Source organism: Canis lupus, chromosome 18, assembly GCF_003254725.2.
Source record: "Canis lupus dingo isolate Sandy chromosome 18, ASM325472v2, whole genome shotgun sequence".
Taxonomy (NCBI): Eukaryota; Metazoa; Chordata; class Mammalia; order Carnivora; family Canidae; genus Canis; species Canis lupus.
This window is the reverse complement of record NC_064260.1, coordinates 44,563,142-44,583,071: the sequence shown is the minus strand read 5'-3', so window position 1 is coordinate 44,583,071 and position 19,930 is coordinate 44,563,142. Positions and strand designations below refer to the sequence as shown.

At 56.9% G+C, this 19,930-nt stretch overlaps 1 protein-coding gene across 9 annotated transcripts in view; it reads left to right on the top strand.

The window, feature by feature from the left end:
* Positions 1-19,930, top strand: part of CD82 (CD82 molecule) — a 52,454-nt gene that overhangs the window by 30,230 nt on the left and 2,294 nt on the right. For all 9 annotated transcript variants that reach the window (XM_035701258.2, XM_025451943.3, XM_035701253.2 and 6 more), the window contains 4 exons: positions 3,347-3,419; positions 8,263-8,387; positions 8,495-8,569; positions 17,363-17,464. In XM_035701258.2, coding sequence (XP_035557151.2) covers positions 3,347-3,419; positions 8,263-8,387; positions 8,495-8,569; positions 17,363-17,464 — 375 coding nt within the window. The remainder of the gene's footprint in view (positions 1-3,346; positions 3,420-8,262; positions 8,388-8,494; positions 8,570-17,362; positions 17,465-19,930) is intronic.

The window sequence follows — 19,930 nt, the reverse complement described above, 5'->3', positions numbered from 1 at the left end:
GCATTTGTCCACTCTTTCGCTCATCACCCATTCGCCAACGGGATATTTGACATCTCTGTATTCAGACCCCGATTGTGGGTGCCAGGTGGACACGCCAACAGAAGAGCCATGGTTTCTGCACTTGGGGCTGTATTCTGGGGGTGCGGGATGATGTGGGCTCCAGTCAAGTACTTATTCAAATGGATGATAAAAAGGCGGTTGTGCTAGGTGCTGGGCATGAAGGATACGGCCCCCAGGAGAGCAGAGAATAGGGCAGTTGACCCTGTCGGGATGGTCAGCAAAAGCTCCCTGGAGTTGTAGGTGTGGCGGGGCCGGAGCAGGAGAGGAGAGGGGAGTTCTGGGAGAAGCAGCAAAAGTCCAGCGTGGGGGAGTGGGGCAGAGGGTGGCTCCCCGGGATGCAGGCCGCACCCGCCTTCCAGGAAGGATTCTGGTCTTCGTTTTATGCACAGTGGGAAGTGGTTACATGATCAGACTTGTGGTTTGGAAAGTTCGCTCTGGCTGCTGTGTGTGCTCGTGTGTGCGTACGTGTACACGTGTACATCCTTGCCTGCACCCCTTCCCGGCCCCAAACTCCCCGCAAAATTGCCTCATCAGCTATTCTTAGGTTCACAGAAGCCCAGAGGCTGCTGATGCTGTTCTGGGGAAAGACGCTGGCGTGAGGGTCCTGGCTCCTGGCTGAGCCCGTCGGGAGATTCTGGTGGAGCTGAGGGGTGGTTCATGTGGGGGGTGCCCCATGGTTCCAGTCTTGGTTCACAGAGAAAGAGGGGGCCCTAGTGTCTCCCCCTGTTTTTTTTGGCCGCCTGGCTGGGCCTTTCTCCGGCTGGCCTACAGCCTCCTGGCTGGTCCAGCCATACCAGATGGCAGTCGTTGAACATGAGACCCACAGAGGGACCGACAGGCCAGTGCCTTTTTGGGTGCTTTGAGGCCAGCTGAGGAGGTTAGCTGGGCAGTCCTGGATTTCCATCGACTTGGGGCTGTGTTTGCCCAGAGGGTATTTTCTGCCCTACCCTGTGAGAGCAGAGGTGGGCAGGTGAGGGGCTGCCATAGGGCTCTGAGGTACACAGGAGCAGACTGTGGGCCGGACGCCTGGCCATTGGCCAACCGTGCCATGAGGTGCAGGCTTGGGGTGGGCAGGGCCTCGAGAATCATTGGGAACCAGACTCCCAGGTTCTGTAAAGTCCCCCTTCATCCCAGCAAGCTGTGTCACCTGAGAGGAACCTTTCCCCTCAAAAGCACCTCAGAAGCCTCCCTGTCCCCAGAGACTGACTTTCCAGGTGAAGGCCCAGGACCGGTCCCAAGGGTCCCTGCTGCTAGTGTGCCACCATCTGGCCTGGCTTCCAGCCCCTCGTGGATGGACTGGGTGACCTCTGGCAAGGTTGGGGCCTCTGTTTCCCCCATCTGTAGCATGAGGACAGTAACAGGGTCCACCTGGCAAGGGGGGAGGTGGCGTCAAGTGGCCTGCCGGGAGACAGGAGAGATGTAGGGTCATCATCAGAGATGTAGGGTCATCATCAGCTGCGGTTGTTTTTAAGGGGCCCAGAGGAGCGTAGGGTGAGTGAGGTCCTCGCTTGGGGATGAGAAGTGGCACCACGCTGTGCCTCAGGGCTTTGCTCCCTTTAAAAAGCAAAAAAAAAAAAAAAAAAAAAAAATCACAATACCCATCCCGCCTTTATTTAAAAGGTTGATATTTTATCATGGATTTTAAAATTAATTCTGGTTTTTAAAAAATAATTACTGTAAATTCTTATTAATCTTGGTTGCTGAGTTTTTGGTTTTCATTTTTTATTTTTTGGCATCCTCTTAATTTTTATGCCCAGGGCAAGCATCCTGTTTGCCTTACTCTGGGCCTGGCTCTGGCTTTAATGATGATACTGGCTAGAGCAAGGCTGATGGAGCCCCTTGGGCTGGGGTGCTCACACCACCCCGCAGGCTTTGTCAGTAGCTGCTGGCCTTGCAGAGTAGGGGATGATGGCTGAGGTGGGGACCCGGAGCCTGTGATAGAGGTGGGTGGTGACGTGCTAGGACTCTCAAGGTGGCTGATTCCTGAGGTGGGCTCAGGCCAGGCCCTGGGAGAAGGGCAGCACTGTGGGCCTGATGCAGGATCCTCTACTCCCCAAGGGAACCTGGGCCTTTGCCCACACTGCAGGCTCTTCCCAGCCTTAGCTGGCTTGGTGGGATGTGGATCTTGGCTGGGTTCCAGCTGGGGAGATAGGCTCAGGCTGTGGGCCTTGCAGATTAGGGGAAGAGGGAGGAAGCAGGGAATCCCTGGGCCTACCCCTGCCGCTCGCCCCACACCTGCCTTTCTATTCCTGCCTTTCCAGTGGGTTCATGAGCTCATTCCTTTCCTGAGCATTTAGCTTATAGGCCCCTGGACATACAGAGCTGCGTGCAACCTGACCCTGACCTCAGGGAGCTCACAGTCCACCAGAGAGAGACACACACAGAGCACATTAAATCCAGTGGGAGAGGGGATCCCTGGGTGGCTCAGTGGTTCAGCCCACTGAGTGGCTCAGTGCCTTCAGCCCAGGGCGTGATCCTGGAGTCCCGGGATCGAGTCCCACATCAGGCTCCCTGCATGGGGCCTGCTTCTCCCTCTGCCTGTGTCTCTGCCTCTCTCTGTGTGTGTCTGTCATGAGTAAATAAATAAAATCTTTAAAAAAAAAATCCAGTGGGAGAGGCACCTGGGTGGCTCAGGTCATGATTCTGGGATCCTGGGATCGAGTCCCACATCAGGCTTCCTGCATGGAGCCTGCTTCTCCCTCTGCCTATGTATCTGCCTCTCTCTCTCTGTCTCTCATGAATAAATAAATAAAATCTAAAAAAAAAAAAAAAAAAGAAAGAAAGAAAGAAAGAAAGAAAAAAAAAAGCCAGCAGGAATGGCTATTAAGAAGGGTCCAAAGGTAGTTACCACAGAGTAGGGGATCCTCTGTCTGCCTGGGGGGGTCAGGAGCTCTGAACAGCAAGTGGGCTTTGTTGTTCAAGTCCATGGAAGGATTTCTCCAGAGCTTGTTTGGGATGTCCTCAGCCCCTGAGCCAGGCTAGGGTGGAGGGGATGAGCATGGGAGAGGGCCAGGAGGTAAAGTAGAAAGGTACTCCTGGGAGGAGGCTGCACCCCTCAAAGCTAAGAGGCATGGTCTGACCATGTATGGGCATGAGGTAGGGGAGATGGAGGCAGAAGGGGCTCCCCACGCATGGCCCTACTGTGTGGTTGGTGGTGCGTACCAGGACTGGGGGTGTGGGAGTACCTGAGGATGGAGGTGGTGCTCCCCCCCATGTCCTCCCTGGCTGCAGGGGCAGCTGGGCAGGGCCCCCTCAGGCCCCCATTCACTGCTCCTTCTCCTTCCAGATCCTGGGCGCGGTGATCCTGGGTTTCGGGGTGTGGATCCTGGCCGACAGGAGCAGTTTCATCTCTGTGCTACGTAAGGGTCCCTCTGTTCCCCCACCCCTCACCTCCCGCCCCGCCCAGCTGGCTCTGGAGCGGTGGGCCTGGGCAGCAGGCAGGGCAGCTCCTGAGACGTGAGCCTCAAAGCCAGTCACTCTTCCAGCTGACCTCAGGGCCTTGCCCAGGTCCTGTGCTGACCACTCTGCTGTGGGCCCCTCTGCAGGGTTTTTCGGAAAGAATTTTCTCTCCCTCCCCACACAAAGCTGCTGTTGTCTGAAGAACACTGGGGGTTGAGGGAGTCTTGCTCTCCCATCGGGGCCCTTTCCCCGCAGCCCTGACCTTGAGAAAGCCTCTTACATTCCCTGTCCCTCCGTTTGCCAGCTCAGCAAGATGTGGGCAACAGCCCCTCCCCAGTCATTCAGGGAAGTGTAGGAAAGGCCGGGAAAGACTGATTGTCAGGAGTTGATGGTGTGCCTACTGTGCGCCTGGTGCCAGCTAGATGCGTCAGGCCTGTGGACCGAGGGGGAAGTCACCAGCCCAGCCTCCGTTGTTTGTGCTCATTGTGTGCCAAGCCCGGGGCCCGGCATTTTGCACATGAAAATTGCCTTAATCCCACAACAGCCCTGCAAGGTATTCTAGTCCCACCTTACAAATGAAGAGATGTGGCTCAGAGAAGTGATGCCCCTGGCTCGTGTTCACAGAGCGTCAGTGATAGGTGTGAGACTTGAACCCCTAGAGCTTTGATCCTAAATGCTGCCCGTGGTAGGGGGAACCCAGCATGGAAGCCCCTTCTCTCACTATTGAAGCAGAAGGAAAGAAGCCCAAAGCACTCCTGCACAGACGACGAGAGCCTTTCCAGGTCTACTCACAGCCTCCCCCAGGAAGCCTGCCAGGCTTGCTGCACTGATCTCATGGGCACCCTGAGGTGGAAGGGAGGCACAGCTGAGGGCCCCAAGTAGCACAGTGATGCCACTCCCCTCAGTGAGTGCATCCTTGGCTCACTTCCCTCCCAGCTGCCGCTGAGGCAGCAGGTTTGGCCTCAGGCCCACGACAGCTGCTTGATTTGAATAAAGCGGAACCAGGCTAGGATGGGTGATGGAGAGGCCACACCTGTCACTGTGGCCCCAGGGGGCCAGGCCTCCCCTCAGACCTGAAAGGAAGCAAGGATGGTCCACCCTCCAGCCACATCCGATGCAGCCTGGGGCTGGCTGTTAGTTCTGCCTCCTTCTGGGGGGCTGCAGACTGGGGGCTTGGGTCTGCATTTCCCACCCCTGCTCCCTATGCCTTCCCAATGGGGGACACTTGCTCCTCCGCTCTGATTAGGGCCAGGCTCCCCCACTTCCTGGCTGTGGCCCACACCCAGTGGGCCCTGAACTGTGGGGCAAAGTCTCAAGGCCCAGCTCACCTGCTGCATCTCTGTCCTCTGCACTTCGCCCCCGGCCGCAGGAACCCTCCTGCTGCCCTTCTGGCCTCCTCCCTGTTCAGTTCGCAAACTCTTGAGCTGCCAGGATCTAGAGGTCCCCTAGATGCACCCAGAATGTTTGCACAAATACAAGGGCCCTGGGCCCACCCCAAGGGATTTGACTCCATTGGTGTGTGGGTGGTGGGCCTGGAGCACTGTCGTTTTTTAAAAACTCCCCAGGTGATTTCCCAGGCAGCCAGGGTGCAGAAGCACTGATCTAGCAGAAGGAAAGATTTGCTAAGAGTCACACAGCACATAAGGGCCAGGGCTGTGACCCAGGACTCCTGACCTGCTCTGATCCAGGCCTGCGTGACACAGCTCTTCCCTCACCTAACTGAAGCCTCACTGAGTCCACAGGGTGAGGTGTCTCTGTCCCCATTAAACAGTGCAGGAAACTGCAGCCACAGAGAGGGAAAGTAACTCATCCCAGGACACACAGCCAGGGGCTGGAGCTGGGATGTGAACCAGGCGGCATGGCTCCTGAGCTCCCACACTCCGAGCCCCTGTACTGCAGGGTTCCATAGGTGTCACGCATTCCTGCCTTAACCAGAGGGAGCAAGCGCCATGGTGTGGAGCAGACTCTAGGGCTGGGCTGCCGAGGTTCAGATCCTGGCTCTGCTGCCTGCTAGCTGGGTGATCCTGGGCCAGTTACTTCACCTCTCTCTGCCTCTTCATCTGGAAAATGGGAGTAGGAATAGAGTATATCCCATAAGGTTATGGCGAAAAATTAAATGAGTTAATATACAAGAAGCATTTAGAACAGCTCCTCCTAAATAGTCACCCCTACGTAAGTGATTGTTAAATTGATAATGACATTTTTAGGAAGGAGGATTTAGTTCGATTTTAAAGAGAAAGAAACAGAGGCCAGCGAGGCCAGTGAACAGCTTGCCCGCATTCAGAGCCGGTTAGCAGCAGAGCTGGGATTAGACCCCCTATGTTGTTGCCTCGGGTCTCTTTCATATTGGGCCGCTTCTACCTCGCTGGCACCTGCCGGGCCCGGCAAGACCAAGATGTTTCTGCCATGCACAGCGGAGGGCCCCCCCTTCCTAAGTCAGGTTGCTCAGATTGGGGCCAGCCCTGAGACTCCGGGTGAGGTCAAGGACTGGCGTCCACTAGATGTTCTGAGAAGCCGAGACCCCGCGGCCGGGCTGGCCTTCTGGGGGAGAACCTGAGTTGGTGGTCTCAGCCCTGGGGTCTTGCCTGCTGCCCTCCCGCCCCCCTGGCGCTCCCCGCTGGGCTTCAGGGCTCTTAGGGACAAATTAGATTGTAAATCTACCCTCAGCGGCCTGTTGTGGAAATAAAGCAGATGATTCGGATAAAGGGCCTTGTTCTGGCTGGCACACAGCGGATTCCAGGCCGTGCCAAGTTCCTTTTCTCTGGGAGTAGTCCCTGGGAGGAACCCGAACCCGGGAAGCTTAGAAAAAGTAGCACTGGGTGGCTTCCTCCTGACCATGCTGATTGCTGAGAGCAGGGCTGTCAGGGCCTGGAATGAAAGTGGGGGTTCAGTGCCAGGAACCCCCCACTCTCCCCCCAGCAGGGCACTGTCTCCTCCTGCCCACATCCCCCCTGCCTGCCTGGGGGCTCCTGCAGAAGAGCTGGGCGGGAGGCAGCCTTGCCCTGGCACCCTGAGAGCAGAGTGGGCTGGCCAGGGCCCTTCCTGAGCTCCAGAACATCCTGTCTGACCAGGAAGTGGAGCCGAATCAGGCCCTCCTCTCCACCCACCCTTCAGCTTTGTAGTTACTTCTTAAGGGCAGGAACGCCCCCTGGGTGGCCCGAGGTGGGGCCCTCAGCTTTCCGAGGCCCCCCAGGTTGCTGGCCAGTGTTCTCCTTGCTGACGTCACTCCTGCCAGCTCTGGACATGCCCCCCTTAGGAGAGCACAATAATTTGCAGATTCCAGGTGGTCTTGCAGGAAAAGTCTGTCCAGTTGTGATGGACCCAGGAACCTACATCCCTAAGAGGTTCCCCTGATCTGCTAATGCACTCCAGGATGCTCTCCAGCTTTCTGGAAACATCCTGCCCCAGCTGCCTCCTGAGGGTGCAGGGGCTGTGGTGGGAGGAGTCTGCAGCCCCCTGCCAGTGGGGGAGGCACATTGACCCTGGCGCTCCTGGCATATGACCACCCCTGGGTAGAGCGCACCTCGTCCAGGTGGGCTGAGAGTGGGGGTGAGCCACGACCTGTTCTGGCAGGGGATGTGCTGGGCTTCTTGGGAAATGCTGGTCCAGTGCCCCGACCTCCACCCACCTGGTGGGCTCTGTCTGCCCACAGCCCTGAAGAGGGTCCCTTGCCATTGGGCCCCTCCCTCCATGCCTGAAGCATGTCACCTGTCGGACTCACAGTGGCCCGTTCTGTCTCCTTCAAATACATCAGCCTCACTCCTTCCTCCTTGCTGTTCCCACTGCCTGGAACTCCTCCCCCTCTCAGATCTTCACTAGGGCTGCGTCCCCATTCTCCTCTCAGCTCAAATGTCACCTGCTCAGTCCAGCCTTCCCCAGCCACCGGCCCACTCCCTGCCCCACGGCTCTCTACATGGAGCCGGCCTCTGTGTCTGTGTGCAGCTCTTCCCACAACCAGGAGATCTGTTCCAGGCACTTATTGTCTCTACTGCCCCCACCCCACTGAATGGCAGCTCCTTGGTGTGGGGACCTCCTCACTCCAACTTCTGTATCCCCAGCAGCCAGCACCCAGTCTGGCCCACGGTGGGCACCTGGTAAACTGGTTAGCTGAATGAATACGCGCCTGTGTCAATAGGTGTGTCCCATGCGTCAGGGGAAGGAGCCTGCAGGTCTCTAAATCCCAGCCCCGCCCTGGGCCCCCACCTCTCTGAGCCTCAGTGAAATGGCTGGGCCAGTGCCTACCAGACAGAGCTATGTCAGAGCTGGGGTTGGTGTGTGTGGAGCCCTAGGGACACAGGGAGTGGGTGGGACAGCCTGGTATTTACCGTTATAGGGACAGGGAGGAAAGCAGGCCTTTAAAGCCTGTGACCTCAGCAGGGGGTGAACCTTCCAGGCTGTGGTTCATTCATTCAGCACACCTTTCGGGCGACACTTTGCTGTGCCAGACGCTGTTAGGAGTGCGGTATAGCTAGGGGCTCAGCAGGGATCAAAGTCCCTGTCCTTGTCCAGTTCACCTCGAAAGGTGGGGTCGCAGACAAGAACAGCAGTAAAATGTAGCTTTTGCAATCCTAAACACCAAGGAGAAAATTAAGAGGACTGGGGATTAGGATAGATTGGGGGTGGAAGGGAGAGAGGGCACACATCCACAGGAGGGATGCGGGGGAGGGAGCAGGGTCCCCGTGGGTGGGGCAGGGGTGGGGGGCTGACCCCAGTGCTCTGACTCCAAGGGGAGCGGTCCCAGACCTTGGGGCCCTGCTCCTGGTGGTGTGCCTGGCTGATCAAATGCCCTTCTTTCCACCCCAGAGACCTCCTCCAACTCCCTCAAGGTGGGGGCCTGTGTCTTCATCGGTGTGGGTGCCGTCACCATGTTCATGGGCTTCCTGGGCTGCATCGGTGCCATCAAGGAGGTCCGCTGCCTGCTGGGGCTGGTGAGTTCCCTGTTCACCAGTGGGGCCTATGCTACCCTGGGCCAGCTGTGAGGTGGGGGCACCTGCAGGGGGCCATGCAGCTGACTCCATGCTGCTCTGTGTTCCAGTACTTTGCCTTCCTCCTCCTCATGCTCATCGTCCAGGTGGCCGCTGGAGTCCTCTTCTACTTCAGCACAGGCAAGGTAAGCATCCTTCTGGCTGGGCTGGGCTGGGCTGAGGGAGAGACAAAAAGGCCTCTTAGTTGTCACAGACAAACTCATGAGGTGCCCAGCAACTCCCTGCCCCACCACCCTGGGTCCTTCGGTCCCTGTGACCTGCTGGGATATAAGGGGGGACAGCATCTTGGGTGGAGTCGCTGCTGGGCCTGCACACAGCTCTACCCCAGGACTTTGTAGCTGTGGGGCAGCAGGGAAGCCACTCGCCTCTCCGTGCCTGTCTCACCTTTCTGCAAACGAGGGACAGTGATAAATTTGACTTCCAACGTTCTGGCGAGGATTTATCTTAGTAAAACACAGCACAGTGCTTGACATGGTAAACGCCCAATAAATGTTGTTTTTCTTGTTTTTATTCAAGCACCTCAGCAAGTACTAAATCCATGTCACTCATCCACAGATGAGGCCCAGGGAGGAGACTGTCAAGAAAGAGATTAGTTTTGTGGGGCACCTGGGTGGCTCAGTAGGTTAAGCGTCTGCCTTTGGCTCAGGTCATGATCCTGGGGTCCTAGGATGGAGCCCCGCATTGGGCTCTCTGCTCGTTGCGGAGCCTGCTTCTCCCTCTCTCTCTGTCTACTGTTCTCTCCAGCTTGTGCTCCCTCTCGCTCTGTCAAATTAAAACAAAAAATTAGTTTTGTATCACGGAGAAGGCACTCAGCTTTAAGAAATAGAAAATCAGGCTGACTGCGGCTTCAACTCTAAAGACATTTGCTGTCGACTTAACCAGAAGTTGGGTTGGACTCTCAGGGACCATGCTTCCCACTCTCTGTTCAGTATCCTCATCATGCCGCTTGCTTCTTCACACCACTCACCTCATGGTCACAAGACAGCTGCCACAGCACCAGGCACAACATCCATACTGGTGTAGCCAGAAGAAAGGGCAAGGGGCAGTGCCAGCCACCCCCCGCCCTTTTATCTGAAAAGCAAGTCCTCCAACAGTCTTGGCTAGACTGGGTCACAAAGGCACCCCTGGCTTCAGGGGGACTCTAAGGACAGAGGCATAAGGGAGAAGAGAAGCTGGGAATAGCCACTGGGTGAGACAGTCAATGGTGACTGTCAAGGTGACCCCCTATGGAACACCTACTGTGTGCACATGGCATCTTCTGGAGGCTTTACACACATTGTCTCATCCTCACGGCAGCTGTGCCCTGTGTTAGGTTGACAGAGGGAGACAGATACTCAGAGAGTTTAGAGCGATAACATCACAAGAACTAAAATCCTCAGCACCCTTGCAGTTGACTCAGGGCACACCCTATACTACTGAGTACAGTGCCGACCACTTTACTTTCATTCTTTCATGGATGCTCTCCATGCCTCCCCTGTCAGGGTAGCATGAGAATCCCCATCCAGCAGGGGAGGGGCAAAGGCACCCAGCCTGCCAGGGGCCGGGCCAGGCAGGGGCACAGACTCCAGGACTTAGACCCATGGCACACGGCCCGTGACCCAGCGGACCCTAGGACACCCGCCTTCCTCCAGCACTACGGTTCTCATCCACCGACTACGCAATCAGAGCAGGTGGCTAGTGGGTTCATTTCACCACTGGAAGGTCCAGTTGCCTCAGATCACCCTTAGAAGGAAGGTGGGAGGGCAAGTGGGGGGCTCAGCCAGTGAACAGCAGAGCCCGGATTTGAACCCAGGCAGCTTGCCTTCTGGGTTCATCAGGGTGAATTTGTCATTGCCGTGGTTCCAACCTGAGTCTGCTCTACTTATCTGTCATCCACGCCCAGCCTGCTTCTCAGGAGAATACAGCTGAGTTCCAGCACAGGGACAGGGTAACTAAAATCATAACAAGAGGTTGGAGTGCACACCGGAGGAGGAAAAGCCATGTCCCGGAAGCCAGGGCACTGGATATTGTCACTGAGGGCTAACTTGAATACTGAGCTTCCCAGCAGCCAAGGCAAAAGGGGAAATAGCAGTTTCAGTAGATGAAAGGAAGCTCTCTTGGCTGTCAGACAGGAGGCTGGTGTTTAAGGGAGGGAAACTCTTTTTCTCCGTGAAAGGATTGTGAGATCCAGTCTTTTGATTTCTGCCCCTTGGCACCTGGGGCTTCTCTGGGACCCAATTAGGGTGGACAAGAACTGGGCCCTGGTGAGCTGGTTTCTATGACTCAGGGGTCTTGGGCGGTCCACCTTCCCACAGTAATAAAGATGGCATCCATCTGTCGGATGCCAACCACATGTCAGGAGCTGGGCTGGTAACTTGATACACATTTCAGTTTCACAAGCGGTTTCCAGTGTAAGAAACTGAGGCCGGGAAAAGCAAAATGGCTTGTGGCCACAGCCACATGTAGCTTGGATGCGTCAGAGTGGAGCATTCCTTCCCCATCCCTCTGACCCAAGGCCCATGCCTCCCTCTACAGCACGCTGCCTCCCTGTGGGCTGTATAATCTGCTTGGCCAACGACCAGCAGCTATGCCTCGGAGGCGTCCCGCGGCCCCTGAGCAAGGCTGGTGTGGCGAATCAGGACTCCGGACTGCAGTCCAGACTGTCTGCCGTACCCGCCCCCCACATTCCCTCCTGCTTTCCCCTCCCCACCAGGCTCCGTGCCTCATGCCCCCTGGTCCCAGCCCAGCTCACCTGGGCCCACCTCTTCTGCAAGGCACAGGGACATTTCCTGGCTCTGCGGGGGAGGTTCTGGCACCATTCTCTGCCCGAGTTGGAATGAATGATTTATTTTTTCTCTCCCAGCACACTGTAAATCCCGCTGGGAGACTAAACATGTCCTTGATGATGTTTATTCCCGCAGATGAGGTCCAGCTGGGGAGGTGGGCCTTGGTGGGGCCTGGAGGAAGAGGCCTTTTAAAGGCAATGGGCTGGCCTCCTCAACGCCCCCCCCCCCCCCGCCCCCGCACTGTCCAGGCCTCCTGGGCAGGTGGGAGGGCCTGAGCTGCTGGGTTCCCCTCGTCTCCCCAAGTTTTCTCCCGGGATGGCACTGGTCCTTCCTGCCCCGCGTTCCCATCGGCCATTGTCCCCAGGGCAGCAACAGCGGTGGGGTGGGGGACAGGGGAACGGTGGGACCAGGCACATGGCCTCTCAGGCCCTGGGTTCTGTGTCCATAAGTTGAGGGGAGGGCTGCTGGGCCCCCACTCCCACCCAGGGTTGAAGTGAGCACAGCCAGCAACACTTTTATAAGATGGAATGGCGGCCTAGGCCTCGACTCTAGAACCAAACGGCCCCCCTATGTTGGAATCACCTCTCGGAGGCCCTCGGCAAGTGACTCAGCCTCTCCGCTCCACTTGCCTCGCGGGTCAAACAGCAGTAACCACACAGGTCCACTCCCCCTCTGAGCTGCAATTCTGAAATCTAAAAACCACTCCGAAAAGCCGAAATGGCATTTGCAGCTTATTTGATGGCAAAATCAAACCCAAACAGAGCAAGGCTATTTCTGGCCTCTGTGTACCCCATTTAGGTGGCCCTCGGGAACTATGAATGGGAGAGAGTTCGGGGTGTGACACAGACCCCAATCCCTTTCTAAAATTGGAACATTGCTCAGCGCCACAGCACGCTGGGCCCGAGGGCTGTCTCACAGCTCTGTGCTGCGGATCTGAGAGCGACGCCGTATGGGAAGGGCGTAGTGCAGCGCCTGGCCCGGGGCAGATATTTGCTGGCATCATTGCAAGGGTTTATACTGTGATGTTCACCATCATTAACGTCCTTGATGCTTAGTGAGGGCTCAGTAAATGGCAGCCGTTCCTGTTGTCACTGGTGTTAGGATTAGCAAGAGCCGTAGGGGCCAGGATTAGGGAGTGGAGGTTCCTCTGCCTCTTTCCTCCTCTGACTATCCAGCCCCTGTTCTGTGGCCCAAGTCTGGGCTTCCGGGGCCCTGCGTTCTAGGGTGAGCTCTGCCATTGGTTGCTCATGGGCTCGGACGACATAGCCAGCCTCTCTGAGTCTCAGCTGGCATCTTGGGCCTTTCCCAGCTCGACACTGGGATTCGGACTCTCCAGGAGGTGGAGAGTGGGAGAGGGTCAGGAGGGAGGAAGCAAGCACACTCTGCTGGGCATGTGCTGGGCACTGGCCTTGGCACGCTCATGCAGGTCATACTGCTCACCTGCCCCACAGCCCGCACAGGTGAGGCCTCTGGGACTTTGGTGGGTTATGTCAGGGCCTTGGGCCGAAGGCCTGGGGGCTGAGGCTTGGAGGGCAAAGGGCTCGCGTGGGCTGGGTGAACGCTGGGGGTTGAGGTGGTGACAGTGGCCAAGCCGCACCTCTGTGTGCCTCCCAGGGAGGATGGTCAGGGAGCTCTATGATTCCCTCCCCCCTCTTTCCTTTATTCACCTAAGGAGCTCAGAATAGCCAGTGGGCACGTGCCTGCCCTAACTTACAGGTGGTAAGACAGGTTCCCCGAGGACAATGCCTTCTGTGACATGCCTGCTCCCCGTGAGGGAAACTTCCTGATCCCCTGGCCAGGGCTGCTACCAGCCTTGGGGCGGGGGGCAGCTGGAGCCAGGACAGAGAGAGGTGACCTTCGTCTTCCCTTTGGGAAAGAAAAGAAGGCATCCAGGTGGTCCTTCTGGAAGGGGATCATGGAGAGCAGTGAGATGGAGATTGTTAAGGCCCCGGGTGCTGGGTGCTAGGTGCCTACATGGCTCCCTGGCTGTGGAGGGTGGGGCCTGAGTTGGGCCCCGCCCTCACGGAGCCTAGTGGGGCCTGGGGACTTCTGGGGTAGCTGATTGTGTACATATGCAGCCCGATTTCAGGAAAGGCTCAGGTGGTGACTAAGAGTAAACACGCCACCTCCCCCTTCTGCATCCACCATCGCCCTCATGTCCTATCAGGATCCCAGGCTGAAGCCTCAGACCCACTGTATCTGCATTCTGGCAAAGCTCTTGGCGACATATCCTGTGGGAGCCCCGGGAGAGAACAGGAGGGTGTGGGTCCATTTCATTGCTTGGAGAGCCACCTTGTTCTCGAGGGCAATTTGATGCATTTGCATAAAGAGTGTGGAGAGAGCTCTGGACATCATCCCAAGAAGTGGTCAGAGGAGCCAGAGAGGAGGGGGCGAAGGGAGACTAGTCTGGTCTTGAATATCCAAATGGTTTGTCCTAGGAGAGAGCGACCTGATTTGTTTGGTATGATCCCCTCTGGGACTTGGGAGGGAGTGAAGAGGAGAGAACTCAACATTAATGAGTGGAAGTCATTGGAGCTCAATTTAAAATAAAGTGCATATATCAAGAGCGTCCCCACCCCTGCGATGTGCCACTCTGTGAGGTCCTGAATTCCCCGTACAGGGAGCCTTTAAGCAAAGCCTGGAAAAAATATGGGAAGGACTCTTAACATTTGCATGATATGCTACATTCAGAGGTCTCTTCTAATCATCCTCTGCGTGAAAAGTCACACTGCAGGTGAAATGAAAACACAGCATCGTGGTACTGGGGAGTCACCCCAGAGGATGGTGCCGTCTGGGGTCAGGTGGAGATAGTGGGTGGTTTGCTGTGGTTGAGATCTCAGGCTTCTGGGGCTGGAAGTATCAGGGTTACAGCCCTGTCTCTGCTGTTTGCTAGCTGTGTGGTCGTAGGAAATTTAAGCCCACTTTTGGAACCTGCTTTCTTTTCTGGGAAATGGGGAGGATGGTAGTTCCAGGGCTGGCTTCCTAGGCCTGTGATCTGGGCAGTTACATAGCGTCCTCCACTTAGAAGGATCCATGCTTGGTTTATACTCAGATGCTACTGTGTTGAAATTCTTAGTCATTTTTAAGCAAGGGACCATGCATTTTCATTTTGCACTGGGCTGCAATTATGCTGCTGGTCCTGGGCAGGCCTTTTTTTTTTTTTTTTTCCTGGGCAGGACTCTTCATTGCATTGATAATAACGCAACTGGCCTGAGCCGACTGGAGGCTCAGCTGGTCCAGATTTCCAAAGGCTGCCACCAGGACTCTGCCCCTCTCCATCCTGTGCTCCTGCTCTCCTCCGTCGGCTCCCTTCTCAGGCAGGCAGTCCCCCAGCGGAGCCTCAGGTGGCCACCAGCCACAAAGGCCCTCATCTCGCCAGATTAGCAGAAATAGGAGGTCACTTTTAACCTGCCCATCCTTGAACCACTCGCTGTGCCTAGGATGGAGAAGGCGCCAAGTGGCGACCTGGGACTCGCCCGTGTCAGTGAGGGGAGCAGGGCTTCCCAGGCTCGTGGAGGAATCGAGGGGGTGGTTGCCCCTCAGGAAAGGAAGTGCTGTTTCAAGAAGGGAGCATCTGGTGCCCACCAGGTGGAAACCACAGAGGCAGGCCCCGCAGGGATGAAGTGAGAGAGTGAGCATCTCCCCACTCCCCACTCCCCGTTCCTTGCTCTCTCTTGTCTCAGGAACTACCTGGTTGCCAGGGTGACCTCCCTGAGCTCCCAACATGGGCTCCTGGGCATTGGGATCCCAAGGCATCAGCTCTGAGCTGAACCAGCTCCCACAGCGGTGATCCCTATGGCTGGGCTCTGTCTCTCACCCACATTCAGGTCTGCAGGATGGTGTGGTGTTTCCATGGAAACCACCCAGCCTCAGTGGAAACCACCCGGCTCCATCCCTTTTCTCATTTCAGGGGGCCTGAAAGAGGGAAGTCTGGGCTGCGTGGCAACCACACAGGGGTATAAATAGAGACTAGGTCCGCGGGGGAGGGCAGGTAGGACAGCTGTGAGACAGGCGGCTCTCCATGCAAATGCCTCTGGGGGCCACCCCCTCCTCCTTTCCACGCTTCAGGGATCATCCACCCACCACCCACCCGGGAGGAGAGGTGGAACAGAGATGGTCGGGGCAGAGAGACCCGGGACCCATGGGAGCCAGCCCCAGCTGTATGACGTAGCAGCTTCTCCGGGCCCTCCTTCACGGGGCCCTGACCTCCTTCAGGGTGTGGCCAAGTGGTTTAAGTGCTGATGGAGCTTAAAGGGTCACAAACTGGGTTCTGGGTCCCGATCCCAGCTCTTCCCTATGTTGGCTGTGTGACCTCCGCCAAGTTAATCAACCTCTCTGGGCCCCGTTTTCCACATCTCTAAAATGAGGGAATGAGGTACCTACCGAGGCCCTAGGTCTGTTCTGAGGATTAAAATGAATTGATGCACTGAAAGTGCTAAGTGCGGGCCTATAACAAGGGTTTGGCAAAAGTTGGCCACCGCTATGGTGATTAATCACCCAGAGGGAAGCTGTGTGCGTCGTCGTAAAGCTCTGTGAGTAAAACAGAGAGTGCCATGCTGGGAGTTCTATGAAGAGGGAGAAAGGCAAAGGGCAGTCCTGGGGGGGGGGGGGGCATTTCCCAGGGTTAGTGGAGGGAGGGGGCGAGGAGCCAGGGCTGCGGGTCCATCCGGAGGATGTGGGTTCTCTGAGGGCTGCGTTTGTGAGCTGCCTGTGGGGTGCTGGCGGAAGCCCGCTCGCTGCCTTGTGAGCCGGGCCCTGAAAACCCCTGCCTGGAAGTACCTGTCCTACATCCTAATTCCCCTTTCCCCTGAACCGGAGGGGGGGGGGGCAAGTTTGCAGACGTCCCCTTGGTGGCCGGGCCCCTCACCCTGGGGCTCTGTGGTGACAGCAGGTGGCTGTCCCTAGCTTCTTCATGCTGGCGTGCCAGGAAGGCCCCTGAGCAAGGTCCACGGGAGCAGCCAGGCGGGCCCAGGCTGGGTCTGGCTCTTGGGGGGCCCCCCTGGCTCCCACCTGGGGCACGGGCCCCCGTTGTCAGGTCTCAAGGCAGGTTTCGGTTTTACCTCCCTTTGCAACTTGTTCCTGAAAAGCTGCCGCAGTGAGATCCCCTGTTGAGAGCACCACTGAGGGACCTTTGGTTCCCCGCACCCCTCACCCGCCTTCTTGGGAAATCATTGTTCCCTTGGTGTGGGGTTAAGGTAGAGTGGGCGCTTCTCTCCCTCACCGAGGGACCCTGAATTCCCAAGCCTGGTGGAAGACCAGCACAGTCAGGATTTGGGTTTTGTGGGGCCCCGGGGGCAGGCATGAGGATTAACTGGGAGAGCATGGGAGCACCACCCCCACCCGGTGTGTAGCGTATGGCAGTGACCGTGCACCACACATCTGCCGTGGCCAGGCTTCTCCAGAGACGGTCCTTGCTCCCCTGGATCGGACATTCTAGTGGAGGGGACAGATAATATACCCTGAACACAAAAGAGCATGCAATGGCAGTGCCACGGAAGGAAAAGACAGCACGCCTACCCTTGCAGGTGGAGGAGGGTCAGGGAGGGGGTGGTGGAGGGGGTGGAGAAGGGGTGTGTTCTGTCGAGTGGTCCAGGAAGGCCTTTCTGACAACGTGACTGAAGGAAGTGGAGGGGTGAGCCGTGTTAATGTTTGGGGGAAGAGGATACAGGTGGTGGGCATAGCAAGTGCAAAGGTCCTGTGACAGGAGTGCCACCTCGCAGGAAGCCAGCAAGGAGATCTGTGTTATTGAAGCAAAAGGAGCAAAAAACAGAAAATGAGGTTTGGGAAAAGCAGGGGCCAAACAACGTAGGGCCTTGCGGGCCGTTGCCAGGATGTTGGCATTCTCCCCGAGACGGATGAGAGCAGCGACATGCAGAGATTCACATTTAAAGGGTCCCCCAGCCGCCGAGTGCCACTTAGACTATAGCGCAGGAGCAGTTGGCTCTAACGACACTGGGCTTGGTGTGGTGGCCAGGGGGGCTGGCACCCAGGAGGTGCTAGGAAAGTAGTTGCAATGGACGTTGGTCCATTCGACTGTCAGTATGTCCCCAGGGATGGGGTGGGTGACGAGGGAGGCCATTTAAGTAGATGTGACCAAAAGTGGGGCACGAGTTTCAGGAAATCCGACCTTGACTCTTGTTCTCCCCTCTGCAGCTAAAGCAAGAGATGGGCAGCATCGTGATGAAGCTCATCCAGGACTACAAGGACGGCCAAGAGGACAGACTGCAGGAGGCCTGGGACTACGTGCAGGCTCAGGTACGTAGGTGGCTGGGGGTGGGGTGGCGTGAGGATCCCGGCCTGATGGGTCTGGGTCTGGGCGTGCATGCGCCTGACACAGTATGCCGGTGGGTGGGTGTCTGTTAGGGACAAGGGGCCTCTGCAGAGTCCCCCTGCCTGGCACCCGGCTAAGCACAGTCCCTCACGCGGGGGGCCCTGGGTCTTGGAGGCTGCCCGTGGCTCACTGTGCTGTGGTCTGTGGCGGAGGGCGAGGGCCCTCATCTCAAGTCAGGCTGGGGAGTCCGTCCTGGGGGTTAAGGAACTGGGTGCCCAGGCCGACATGCTGAGTCTGAGTGAGAGCTACCTCTGGGAGGGTATTGACGTGATGTGCCCATGGGAACCTCCTGGGGTGAAAGGAATGTTCTATCTACATCCTGATCCAACTTGCAGTTATGCCAGTATGTGTGTAAAAATTCATCAGGCTGTTTGTGCACTTTAGTGTATGTGTATTATACCTCAGTTAAAGTGAGAGAGAGACAGACTGACTGAATGACTGATTGGCAGAATGACTGACTGAATAAATGAATCAATGAATGATTGACAGACTGACTGACTGAATAAATGAATCAATGAATGATTGACAGACTGACAGAATGACTGACAGGTTGAATGAATGGTTGACAGAATGATTGAAGACTTCTGACTGAAGACTGAGTGAATGAACGAATGTTTGATGGAATGGCTGACTGACTGAATGACTGACAGAATGACTGAATGAATAATTGACAGAATGACAGAATGACTGACTGACAGACTGAGTGAGTGACTGATAGAATGAATGGATGGATGGATGATGGCCTGACTGGCAGACAAGATGACTGATGGACAGAATTGACTGACTAAATGAATGAATGAATGAATGGATACATGAATACATGAATGATGGACTGAGTGAGACAGAATGAATGACCGACTGAGTGAGTGAATGAATGAATGATGAATGAATAGGTAGATGGATGGATGATGGACTGACTGGCAGACAAAATGACTAAGTGACTGACAGAATGACTGACTGACTGACAGAATGACTGACTGAGTGACTGGCTGACAGAATGACTGACAGAATGACTGGCTGACAGAATGACTGGCTGACAGAGAGACTGACAGAATGACTGACAGTGACTGGCTGACAGAATGAGTGACATAATGACTGACAGAATGACTGACTGACAGAATGACTGACAGAGTGGCTGACAGAATGACTGACTGAGTGACTGGCTGACAGAATGACAGAATGACTGACAGTGACTGACTGACTGACTGACAGAAGACTGACTGGCCCACTGGGTTCCCAGCCTGCCCTGATGGTGAGCCGGTGGCCGCGCACACAAAGGGGCCCCGGGGCCCAGGTCCCAGATGCTGTGCGCCCCGCTGCCTCCCACGTTCGGCCTGACCCACAGTTGCCGACTCTCGGGGACCCTCGGGGACAGCTGGTGCGCGCCCTGGGCGGGGCTTCCCGCGGCACCAAGGCCTCCGGGTCACTCCCGTGTGCCGGGCGCTGCCGGGGATGGTGCCGCTGCCCGAGGCTGCTCCCGTCTGTAAAATGGGGCTACGGCTCGTGCTCGCCCGACCGTGGCACCTGCGCGGCGCTCCTGGGGCACGCGGGTGACGAGGGTTTACCGGCCACACGCGGCCACGGAGGACGGACCTCGGCAGAGGGCCAAGGAGGGCTCCTACTTCTGCCCAGTGCGAGGTGCCAGCCTCCCTGCCAGAGGGGGCAGCCAAGTGTCTCCCTGAAGTGGGAACAGGAGAAAGGAACCTTCTGGAGCAGCTGCCTGGCGCCCCAGAACGCCTGAGCGTGCTTGGCTCGCCCCCTGCTGGCCGCCCAGAGATGGGAGGGCAGCAGGTGGAGGATAGCCCCACGCCCTCGGGCAATGGCATGGAGTGTATCCATGTGAGTCCCCTTAATCCTCCCGGAGACCCTGGCAGAGTGGCTCGTGTCATCCCATTCTCCACGTGAGGAAGCCAGGCCTGGCGGCTCGCCCGGGCGCAGGGCACCGGCCCTCCCTGACTCGGTTCCACCTGCCCCTGGTGGACTTGGCCTCTCAGATCCCAGTCCCATCAGGATTTCAAGCCCAGACGTGATCCAAAGCCCTCGGGGTCCCCTTCACGAGCCCCACAGAGGCCCCTTCCAGCACAGGGAGCCCAGAAGGGCCTCTCCCCTTCTGGAACTAGACCATTTTCTCTTCTAAAAGGCACAGCTGACCATAACTCCTTTTCACCTTGGCAACCAGGAAGCTCAGAGCCAAATCCCCAGCATGTACACAGCAGCTCGATGCGGAGCTGGTTCCTGTGCTCTCCGGGTGGGGCCCGGATACCTGGCCTGCCCCGTAACCACCGTGTCCTCCCAACAGCCCTTTGACTTCGGAACCTTGGTTACCCCATTTTGCAGACGAGGAGACTTGAGGAAAGCACTTAAACCAAAGTTAAGCCGCTGGCGGATGG